At 35.7% G+C, this 12,803-nt stretch overlaps 1 protein-coding gene across 5 annotated transcripts in view; it reads right to left on the reverse strand.

Moving 5' to 3' along the window:
- PALLD (palladin, cytoskeletal associated protein) overlaps positions 1–12,803 on the reverse strand; it is a 211,971-nt gene that overhangs the window by 115,931 nt on the left and 83,237 nt on the right. For all 5 annotated transcript variants that reach the window (XM_062573797.1, XM_062573798.1, XM_062573796.1 and 2 more), the window contains 2 exons: positions 9,360–9,479; positions 7,518–7,860 (listed from right to left, as the gene is read on the reverse strand). In XM_062573797.1, the coding sequence (XP_062429781.1) occupies positions 7,518–7,860; positions 9,360–9,479 (463 nt within the window). The remainder of the gene's footprint in view (positions 1–7,517; positions 7,861–9,359; positions 9,480–12,803) is intronic.

Genomic DNA, 12,803 nt, shown 5'->3' on the forward strand with positions numbered 1-12,803 from the left:
AATGTTGTTCTGCATAGGAACAAACTTGAAGCTGTCAAAGGAATTCCATAGAGAGGGAGAGAGATTCCTCACACTACAGCAGTCTGTTCCTTGGGCTCCAGCACCCCAGGCTGAGTCAGGCATGCGAAGGGCTTATACCTGGCTTTTAGTACATTCCAACACATTAATCACTGGATTGCTGGCAACTCCCGCACTGAATTTTTTTCTATCCAGTTCTTCCTAATAAAGTCTAAATAGTGACTCATTACTTGCATAAGCTGAACACAGTTATTAAGGAAGTAATAATTTATTACAGTATCTGTAAAGTCCAATGCGTGGCAGGTCAAGCATTATAAATGCCACAACACAGATATGATTAGTACAACTAAGTTCAAAAATAAGCACGTTGCTAAAGAAAATGCAAATTATGGGCAATTTCAGTGAGGAGTTAAAAATTAGTGAAATAAACATTTTAACAAAGGGCATAAGAGAGTCTAGAAACAACTAAACTAGCATCTACTTGCAAAAATGTGTGAGCCATTGATTACGAAACAGCAGAAGCCAAGTAAGATAAAAGTCAGCTGCTAAGGACTGGAAATTACCTGTGAAATGACAAATAATTCATTTCAAGACATTTTATCATTTTTACAACTAATGCAAACACAAATGTCTTATGTCTTTAGTCCTGTCCAGCTCCCCTGAGTTGCATCAACTCACACGGCAGTGACTTTGATACATGTGGACAAGATTAACTCCTTATCTTGAATGAATATTTTTGATTATAGTTTCAACTTTTCCTAACTGTTCGATACAAATTGCTTGAAAATACAGATATAATTCAGAAATTCTGGTCATTCAGCTTCTGTGTAGCATGCATGATGCATGCTATGTAGAATACTACTTCTCACTCTAATGCAAAGAAAAAAGACGCAATAAATAGGACCGCAGTCAGCATATTCAAGTGTAGTTACACAATGTCAGCTAATATTTTTGAAGTAGAAAATTATATTTTATTTCCTTTATTCAATGTTTATTCTTTGAAATAATTTAAACATTTCAACTACCATTTGATCACTTATTTTGGATTTAGCTCAAAATTTAGAGGGAGTTTGAAATGCTGATCATTCTATGTGGACAAGTACTGATGTGCTAATTTTAGTGGTGTCAATCATGTCGTTCCTGCTGGCTTCTTCTGGAGCTCTCTGCATCTGTCAGCAAAAGCATGGAAGAGGACCACTCCTGCTAAGTTAATGTTCTTTCTGATCATTATATATGAGAGACTGGAATTAATATTCCAACAAAAACAAGATTAAGAAAAGTAACAATTTGAAAAGCAGCTCTGGTCAGAAAATTCTGGCCTTAACTGAGACTGTAATTGTGTTGGATCTGTGCATCTTGAATTGACAGCTTGTTATGAAGGCAACTAACATCAAATATGTAGGTACGTCCAGCATCCATATCAATGCCATCCTTTTTACTTGAGACTGCTTCAACAAACACACAGAAGAATAATGGGATTATTAGGCCACTTGAAAGGCAGCTCTTCATGTGAGATCACGGACATAATACATACAATTTTACAGAACAGTGTCCTGTCTTTTCTGTATGCAATCGGACCAATGAATAATAGTTAAAGCCAGTACTTTCCTGTGAGGATTCTTAGGAGTATGTACTGAAATTAGTATTAACATTTATTTGCCCAATTTTAGAGATGCAAAGCATTTTAAAACACCAGGCATTTCTGAGAGTTCATCTGCATATTCCATTGACACTGTCCTGAAAAGTCCAAAGCACACTAACCTCCTCAACCTCCTCAAACAGGTCACAGCAACAAAGATCACAAATCTCCTTTTTTTCAGTCTCAATTCAATAGTTCTTTCTCTCTTGTCTACATTAATCTCATGTTGCAAGCAAGAAATGCTAAAATATTATCCCTTTTAGCACTGTCTGCTGAATTCCATGTAAGCAAAATATTCAATAACAAATATTAAATTCTATGCATGCTCACTCTGAGCTCTGTTTTAAATATTTTCAGCACCAGAGGTAACAACATTACCACTCAAAGTATTAACTTCAGCATCTATAAGCACAAAGTGAGCATTTTGTAGGGCTTTTAAAATACTCCTCAAGACTGAAAATGACTACAGTGACTCTCCACTGCATGCCAAGTCTTGCTTTGCACTCAACTGTGGCAAGTCATTATTATTTACGGGCACTGACTACAGCTTCATTGCCAAAGTGCAGCTGTATTTCCTACTTGAAGCAGGTATTCAGTCTCTCTTTCTTGCTAAATAAATAATAATAATAATAATAATAATAAAGCCCTAAATCTAAAACAGCTCACCATTCTCAAACTCCTTGCAATTGCTTTCAGTGTTGGCTAAGTAAACTATTTTCAGAGAGTTCACAGATAAATCTGTTAAGTCATTTATCAATTAAGATAAACTTTTCTTCAAAAGTTTCTTTATGAAATTTATAAGCAGAGTCACTCTTTGTCCCAAATAAAACTTACTGGTTGTATTCTTCTGAAACTTCAAACTTTCTAAGTAGCTATCATTTAAATCTTTAAATAACTTTTGAAAAAAAATCAATTACAATAAACAGCATTCTTTATTTATGTCATTGCTAATATATTCCTGCTCAAAAGAGAATCAGTCTGCTGGCTGAGATAACTACCTTTCTACCAAGATAATGTTCATGTAATTATTTTCTTAGCTTTGACTCCGGATGCAGTTTCACAATCACTGAAAGTTAACTTATGTCTCTGCCACCAGACATTCCTTTTTCCCCCTCTCCTGTTTGCACCCTTTCTCTTACGCTGGCACGATGCTTAGGACCAAAATATTTGGCTGAGGCGAAGGCAAGATTTCCATTTCTGACAACAGCATAGATTTACATGTTTTGATTGGCCAAGGCCAGTGTATCTTGACTGCAATCAAGATCAGTCCCAATTCTGCACATCAAGTGTTGATAAGGCTCATGTGCAATTGCAGTAGGGATTCAAGATCATCAATTTGGACATCAGCAATTGAAAGGATTCTCATAAAAGCATCCCCCTGGCACCACTGTATTCAGAGGACGTGGCATGAGAGTCCTTATAATGGGGAAGGCACTTCATCTGTGGTTCAGAGCTGCTTCTGCTCCTTTTTTCTATACTATAAATCTTATTAATCTGGTCTTTGCTCTTAAATCAAATGCAGAATTCACTACATCTTTTTAACTTCCTTTAAACTTCTTTGGTAACATGGAACCATCATAGGCCTCTTTTAACTGTCTAACTTCTTTATGTGTTCAATTAAACTTTACAAACTGAAGTAAGGAAGTCCCAATTTCAGATACACAGTACACATCACAAGAACTATCACACAGCATCATGGTCTGCTTTTTGCTATAATAATTTTGCACAAAACCACAGTAATATTGTGTTGATGCTGAGCATATCGACAACAGAAACAATTCAAATAAAATCACGGTTATCTCAGAGCTAAATTTTAGAGATTTAGTGATCAGTGAAGGATGTAGTTTAGAAAATGCCAATATACTACAGGCATCTAAATCACCATAGTCTGTCCCCATACTGATGTTACAAAGGGAAAATCTAATCAATCTTAAAGTGTTGATTAACCTCCTCTGGAACCAGAAACACTGAAATTTCTACTAAATCATAAGTGTCTACTAAATCATAATCAAATGTCTACTGAATCATACTTTCTGAATTAAGTTGTTAAAGTACTGTGGACGAGGTTTTTATGGTATGCATGGATTTCTTTTAAGAGTGACTTAGTTCTGAGTTTCTCAGTTTGTAGCTTTTACATAAAAGGATGTTTTAATTATGCTTTTGATGTATATTCTCCAGCTCATCCTTTTCACAATGAGATACAACCTACACGGTTATGACAGAATACTACATTTTCATATATGAAGATCAGAAATTAAGTGGTGCTGATCAAAGAAATCATTGTGGCTATCCACTTTTCATTTCTCAAAATGATGCAGTCTCATGCATATGAAATAGATCCTGAGTGAACTAGAAAGAAAAACTGATGGAAGAAAAGGTATCTGCTAAGGGGAAAGAATTTCTCATTTTCATTCTCCACTAGTCTGCTCTATTTTCTCTTATTTCTGTTGTGTTTAATTCCTCACTAGCAGACCCAGCATTGAATAGTGATGAAAAAAAATTACATGATCTATCCAAACCCATCACGGAGGTGAACTGAATTAAAGGTCCAAGTAAAGAAACCACACTTTTCCATGTCAGGTTGCTCAATTAGTCACTGTCACAACTTAGGGTTTTAATGATAGTTCCCATCTACTTTAAAATGTTAATTCGGTATTAACTGCTTGACAACAAAGAAAAAAAGAGAAGGCTATATAAATGCATGAGAGACTAATCTCTAAGAAAACAATCTTTTCTCAACAGTGATCAGATGTTCTTTTCCTACGGCAAACTGAAGAATGCTTTTGTGGGGAACTGCTAATAAGCAGTCCTTAGATTGACCATAATACTCATACAGAGTAATATCAAGTGAAAGCAGGTTTTATCTTGTTCATTTTCCTACTACCTTTAAAAAAAAACTCTCTTTTTTGTTGCAGGTTACTGAATGCTGGTATCAATTGCTTTCTTGCAAGTCATACTACTGCAAAGTCGTGACTGCAATTTGCATACTCAGGATATTGGGGTTTTATACGGTGCAAACTATGCTAGATAGCAGCAATTAACTGCGAATAATCTCCACATCAGTCCTGAATAAGGCACTGCTACATACAGAACAGCAGCTGTGGACTATAGGTAGTCAGGGAGAAGCTGAAAGAAGAAATTCCAAAAGACTTTGAATTAGATTGAGATTCATTCCATGCTAGCAGCATGATGAACTTAAAAACCACTGAGTAAAAGTTTGCATCAAAGAAAATTTAGCTTTGCTTCTTGCTGTCCTAGAAACAGAGCACAGAATTTCATCCAGATTATGAAAGTCTAGCAAACCTTCATATGATATTGGGACAACTGGATTCTGAAAAAATGGTTCAGGTTTCCTCTTAGACTACGAAAATCTATTTGCTGACTACCTACAAGCTTTTGTTCATGAAGTTAAATGGTTTTCACTAAGCAGCTTTGAATTTGTGGCAACAAGGATGAATTTAATCTCATAGAATTTTGGAGGTCAGAACAGACTGCAGATAGTCTCATCCCCCCAAAGCAGCCACTATCTCACAGCAAAGGATGGAGTTTATAGGTTTGGGATGTAATGTTCTATTAGTAATGAAATAATGTGGCTATATCAAAACCTTGAGTTTAAACAGAATGAGTAAGTGAACTGACAAAGGCAGGGACACACCTAGTCCAGATCCAAGCACAGGTCAAGACAAAGCAAAGGTAAAAGTTCAGTCGGTGCTGTGGCAGGTTTCCCTTACTCTTTCTTTTTTTTTTACTTTTTTATTTTTCCCCAGCGGAGCGAAGCAGTGCACTAAAATAGATATTGCTCTTCCAAAAGCATATTCAGTAGTGAAGCAGACTAAACTAATATAATCTTCTATTACAATAGTTATCCTTCTTCAGCTAAACTTTATCATATATTTTGTACTGCACTATTGAAAGTACAGTACAAGATATATGTACACTGTAACATCACAGGAGCTGAAAAAGAAGCATCCTATCACCCCATCTGATGGCAATATATCACTATAATAGCAAAAAATAATTATGGGTTTGTCACTTTAATTGAAGCACACAAAGTTCTGCATTTAAAACGTGCTCTCTCCTCAATTTCAGAATCTATCTTCTTAGCTATTTCAATACCTCCTTTTCAAATACTGACAGCTACCTAACCCACAGAAGAATTAATAACTAATTGCAAATAGAAATCCAGATGCCCTTGCACCTAAATGGTCCATGTTGAAAGTTTGGCTCAAACAAGTCATGATGTCAGTCTGAAATCTCACGTCTGAGCTACTCATCTTCCTTTTAATATCACTTCTTTTCTGCTTCTTGCAGATAAAGATAATATTCTTCAAGCATGAAGAGCTCCAATTGGAAGGACTCCTAACTTGGTTAAGTTAACAGCTACCACTACCTTTTTCTAGTCACTACTATTTCAATAGTTCTTGTTTATATCCTCTAGCTGAAGTTCAACATACTATCTTTGATGAGTCATTGCACATACTGATTATCACTCTATGTTTAAAAACCAAACCAATTTTGCACAAGTAGCAGTGAAGATTATACACTGGGAAGATTATTCCATAGCCATCTCCTTTTCTGGGGCAACCTTACTTAAGGAAAAGAAAGCTCTGAGGTGAAACTTGCTTTTTACTACCCTGCTGAAGCTGCCATCTCCTTTCTTCACAAATGCGCCTTGCTACAAGCACTCTGGTACAGAACTACCCAACTCACTGTACACCACGTATGGTCATCTGCATGGTATTATCCTCAGCAGTCTCCCTCCCATATATGCCATCACCACCCTGCCTTCCATCACTCTGTCTTTCCACTTCTTCCACTACTCTTTCTCTGTAAGTGTCACAGACTGCTTAGAATGACAGAGCAACAGAAAGAAAAGTCCTGCTGGCATGCTGTCTCAAGCACGTATTTTTGTGTTTTTAAAGTCAGGAATATGTGGTACATGGTTGCAAAGAGAACAGTATTTTTATATTTCGCAAGTTATCCTGTAAAAACAAGTAATTAAACAAATGATCTAATTAAACTTGAAGACACTTGAAGTGTCTTTCTAGACACTTTTTCAAAAGTGCAAGCAAACTGAGAAAATATTCTAATTCATACGTCACACTGCAAAAAGTCTTTGAGAGAAATGGAAATGAGAAGTCTGTTCATGCTAAAGTCAAGCTGTAAGTTGATAATCATCATAAGATCATTACTGTGGAAGTATCGTGTTGTCACAGTCATAAAGTGAAAATGTTACTGAATTTTTTTCACTTATTTCTCTCTCCCCTCCTTGAGTTTTTCAATTTCAATTTTTCAGTTATAAAGATTTAGAGCTACTGCAAACCAGCTGACAGCACCATTAGTTACATGTTATATATAAACTTATGTAAGAAACAATACAAACACTACACACGTGAATATCCACTAGCTTCACCAAACCAAAACATTCAGAATAAAGATGAATAACCAGCGTGGAAAAAGGGTTAGTATACAAGAATCTCAGCCCACTATGACATTTAGGTACTGTGACTAAGAGAAAAAAAAAAAAAAAAAAAAAAAGCAGAGTAACAGTCACTAACACTTCTTTCTTTTCTGATTCTATCTAAAAACTCCTATAGAATTTGGTATACTCAACACACTTTCACTTGATGTAAAAAACACTCCAAAAATAAAAACAAAACAAAACAAAAAAAAACCCAGTTCTTTTTCATATTCAGCTCTTTGGGATATAAAGCACAGCAATAAGGAGCAACAATAGGAATATTGTTCAAGAGACAAGCACAATTGTTGGCCTTTATTTATCTAGTATTTGACTGCTCTAGGTGAAAATTTACTTTCAACAGCCAACAAGTTTAGAGAAAGAATTAAAAAAAGTACTCACAGCTTTGGCTTGGCAAGCACAGGCGGTGGCTCCTTTGTAGGTGAAAGCAAGACAGCTGGTGGGGGGGTGGATTTGTCACTGTTTGGTTTGCTGTTAATCATTCCATTTACTCCATGAATGGGATGGATACCATTTGTTTTTTCCTCAGATGCACCATGCTGTAAGTGAAGGGCTGTCACACCAGATCTCAATTCAGTGTTGTTTATCTGATGGGTCTCAGTATGTTTCTTAGGAGGAAGCTCAAGAGAGCTAATTTCAACTGGAGGAAGTGGTGGGAAATGGTGGAAATGGTCACTGTCGGACTCTCTTGTTAACAGTTCATGACTAGAGCTTTCTGAGTTAGCTAAAACAAATCAAAAAGAAAGTCTCTCCAACATGTTACAGGGAATAGGCACACTGTACTTTCAGTTCATTAAATGCAAGACCACTTTTTTTTCTATGTAGTAGTTACACCAAGCAGATATTTTTCTATAGCTCTTGTTGATAATTTATGCCAAATTAGATACATGCCTGGTTATTCATTTTCTAATTTTCCTTTCACCTAAAAGGAATAGAAAAGAACCCTTCCAGATCTTCTAAATCTGATCCAGAAATCCAGCTACTAACTGAGAGAGTCAAATACTACTGGGCAACAACAGCTGAACCAGCAGCTCTTGCTGGAGTCCCAATGTCTTTTAAGAACAAATCATTTACAAATGCTGAAAGATGTATGCATATATGGCATGCTTGCAATGGCAGCTGGGTTACTGCATTCAGCAATAACATATATGCAAGAGTATTTCAAAACTAAACATTCCATGTATTTTACTTTACAAAAAGCATATGCTACCCTTGGTAGCATAATTTCATCTGTTTTCATTTTGCCTCTGCTGCCATCTAGCCCCAAAATCCATATGCCTAAAAAAATGCCAAGGCTTGTGACAGCCACTTTTAAAAATGTATTTTACATAAAAAACTAGGAAATGAGCCAATAAACGCATTTAGTTTGCTTTCAGTGATGTGAACCATCTGAGGCAGATAGGATGATTTATATATATTGATATAAATACTGGCGGGTAGCTGTCTCCCATTTTACAAATGATGCAAGTGAGACAGAGATGCGAGACTATCCTAGGATGATTGCATGCATCAACAGTAGCATTAGAAAGCCAGGTTTTTAGCTTTGTAATTGCTTGGCTGGAATGGAATTTAGTTAAGGTTTCCTGAGATGGTTGTTTCTTGAGTAACAACTCTGGGATAGATATATTTTATGTAACACAAGCAAATAAAATCAGCTTCATGCATTTCTCAAAGTTTTCTGTTTATTTGCCTGAATTATTGTACAAGCCTTTCCTTCCTTCTTTCCATCTTTTTTTCCACAGATGCAGTACTTTATCATCAATCTTATCAGCAACACACTAGCAGCTTCAGGAATACCTTTTATTTGCTATTTTATATTTTCCACATGTTCTTTTTGGAAGAGCCTATCCTCTACCTCTGTAATGTTCCAGAAAGAAACAGTCCAGTTCAGCTGTTACTGCCTGAGAGGGTACTTGGCTTTCTCATTTAGCAGCTGTACTTTTGAAAGAGATTTAGAGGGATCTATATAGTTCCCTTTCATGCTATTTGAGAACAAATAAAATTACTTCTCCCACCCAACAACAATTTTTATATTCAGATTATATCAGTCAGTGCTGAGGGAAATGTGTGAAGAGTTCCAGACTGAAAAGAAAACCTACCAAAGGAGTCCCTGACTTAGAGGGGCTCTTCTGCAAAGGAAGCAGACTGACAGTGTCTCAGGTATTGGGTAAATTAACTATTTAAGATCTGTGATACAAACTCCTCTTTTCCTTCATCACATACCTGAGCAGACATTCAGTTGTGCACTGCTTGTTATTGACCCATGGTCATTTGTTGCTGTGCATGTGAAAACTCCTGAATCTTCAGGAAATATTTCTGCAATTACAAGGGTACATATCTCTTCTGCAAATGAACAGAAAAATAAACAGCGTCATAATGTATTTGAAGTACCATGTAATGTCTTTGCATTGCATGTTAATAGGAAACCATAACATGTTCCAAAGACAAAGAAATGCCAGAAAAACTGTAAAAGACCTCCCAAAGGATATAGCTTTAATGAAAATCACTCTCAATGTGAACCAAGTAGATTTACTAAACTACGTTTTCAAAAGGGGCCTCTGTTGAACAACTGTGCATTCACAAGTCTGCACAGTCACTTTACATGCACAGTAGCTCATTCCTATGTGGGACTAGTAGAGACACATACAAATCAACTTAGCAGCTTCTATTTACAATTGACACTTCCAAGCTCTTCTTGAATCTGTGTAAATAACACAAGCACATGAATGTCTATTTAAAGAAACCAAACAGAAAGAACTGTGTATAGCAGTTATGCAATTATAGCTATAGCAAAAAAATCTAGAAAGTATTGATTTTTCTTTCAGTTCTGAGAGTACATTGTGTTGAGTTCATAGCTCAGTTTGTGACTTTCACATCATTCTTTTCCTCCATCATTTTCTGTCTCTAATATAACAGTTCAGATCTAAGTCCCCTTCTGAGTAAAACTGTAAAGTATTTTGCCATTATGACCATTTCACTTCTTAATATGACACTTCAACACGAACTGACCAGAATTAAAAACTTTGGTTGCACAAGGTATGCCCCTGATGCAGCATGGGAGGATGACCTGTCTCTGTCTCCACAGCAGGGGAAACGGATAAATGGAAAATCTAGGACAAAACAACATCACCAGAAATTCTCCACAATGCCGGGATACAGACGTATTCTGGGCCTTCTCCAAATCTGGTCATGCTACTTTGATATGCCATAATATATGCTGCCTGCCTCAATTATAGCAGGGCCCCAATCAGAAAGCTTGCATGAAAGCCGGGAGGTTCATATTTCAGCTTGAGTCTCATAGGAATGTTTTCTAAATCAATTTCATCCATTAGAACAGGTATGTATTTAATTACGTAGGCAGAATTTTCCAGACTCTTCAAAGAAGTTATTCTATTTTATCTTCCACTGTATTTTTGTTTTAAATCTGATAATATAGCTAATCTAAATAATCACAGTATATACACAGCATACCTAGGCAATTTTAGTCCTGGACTAAAGGGCTAGTCTAGACCCAGGAAGCCACAGGCTTCTTTAGTTAATTAGGAGTTTCTTTTGATTACATTCGTTTTGTAGCCTCAAAACCAAACCATGAAAAATCATTTGATTACAAAACATATTTCACAATTTTACAGAATTCAGTTTCATAAAAAATGTATTTCAACATTTAGGATTATATAAATACAATCCTATATATTATAGCCGTGACAGTGAAATATAGCTAACAAAAACAAAATTGAAAAAGGAGGCAAAATATTTCAGATATTTTCATAATTCAAATAATTGTTGCATGAAAACTATTCTGTAGAAGGGCTATAGCAAGGGTAGCTTCATTTCTTTCATTTTAAACAACAAAAACATTTCCTAGTTGCTTTATTTTTCCTTTGTAATTTTCATTGAAGAATGGTATAGTATATCATTTAGTTAAGAAAAATTTTAAGGAATTTTTCACTTCTAACTGACAAGGTATCCAAGAATTTTCTGTGCTGGAGACGGGCTAAAAATGAATGACGAACTAAAGATTTGGCACAGAACTGTTTTTCAGACAGCAGAACACGCTTTTTTTGGCAGCACAGAAGAGTCATTCTGTGTAGCTGCAAGAGGCATGTCTGGTAGTACTGCAGCACGTTGGATCTTATCTGACCCAGATGAAGATTAATGACTCATGAAAGGTCTTATCTGGAAAGTAATGGGTAACACACGCTAGTTTTTGGACTACTGAGATCAGCTTTTTCAGAGTCTTGGTGTGTCATAAGCAGCTTCAAGCTATATTGTTAAACATATGTTCATCCTCCTGGATTGAACTGTCCCTGGGGATGCAATTTGATACACAGAGCACAATGGATTCCCAGTAAATGAACTGCAGAATTCTGAAAGCTGGGTATTTCAGGATTGCAAATGGAAATCATTCCTTTCGTGCTGAGAACTATTCTCTGAGTGAAGGCAAAGGTACTACCAAATACAGCAGTCAGCAGAATTCCTATTTTCCAAACAGCTAATTAATTCCAGTCTTTTCCTATTGTTTTAAATATATAATAAGATCACATGAAAAGAGCTAATCTTCACTTTTCAGTGATAAAAGAAGTCTAAAGGATTCTACCATGATACGGTTTGTTTACCTAAGTAGCGTATTTCAAAACCATACATGGTAAGATTCCAGCAATACCTCTAAGAGAAATTTACTGTAAATTAGTAATGAATATAATCAGTTTAAAACTCATTTTCCTTGGCTGGAAGACCAAACTGAAACACACTTATGATCAATCATGAGAAAACTGTCTAAACTAAAAACATTTTAAAATGAGAAATACTCAAAAGGCAGCTCAGGCAAAAGGCAAATGGAAGCAACACCCCACCAGTGTTCAGCTGTTTTGCTTCCCCTAAATCAAGTATCTCTGACCTTCAGATCTTTGCTAAAAGGCTAACTGCCTCACATCAGAGTAAAGCATATATATAAAATACTAGTTTGACAAAAGAGTTCTTTAAAGAATTCTGTAACATAAGCTAAAAGCATAATTCTCTGAGTATTTTTCAAGTTTTGTATCTTCACTCATATAATTATTTTTCTTTCTGTTGCTGTGCTAAGTAGAATCTGATGATTTGAAGTAACTAATGTCTGTTCTACTTCCCAGCAATCATCAGCTGACAAGTAATTTCATCACAAAAATGTGTTCCAGAAAGCAGCTCTGAAATGCTGTTCTCAGGGCCTTAAAACATATTTAACACTTGACTAAATGAATACAAAAGCATTCTGTTCACTGAAACATGTAAAATGCTTAGGCATGCAAGTACTTGACTATTTTTTCAGTTATTTAGCAAGAAAGATTACATTTTGCAGGGTAATCCTTTCCCTTTATGGCTCATGAATCCATTAGGAAGAACTAATCTTTTCTAAGACTAAACTCCAGAAAATCATTGTAATTTTAAAAATTTCATCACCGATAATGTGTTTATCTCCAGAATGTTACTGAGTATCACTGACTAAAGGTAAAGTATTTCTAAGGCCTGCAGCTTTAACCTCCAAAAGTAATCATTAGCCTCCTCCACTGTAGTGGAGGAAATCCTGGAAAACAGGTAATGCTTTTTTTTTTTTTTTTTTTTTTAATTAATTGATTTTTATTATGATGCAATGAACAAAGTCATTTCTATACATATGTTCAAAGCCATAAG

Source organism: Rhea pennata, chromosome 4 (genome assembly GCF_028389875.1).
Source record: "Rhea pennata isolate bPtePen1 chromosome 4, bPtePen1.pri, whole genome shotgun sequence".
In the NCBI taxonomy this organism is placed as follows: domain Eukaryota; kingdom Metazoa; phylum Chordata; class Aves; order Rheiformes; family Rheidae; genus Rhea; species Rhea pennata.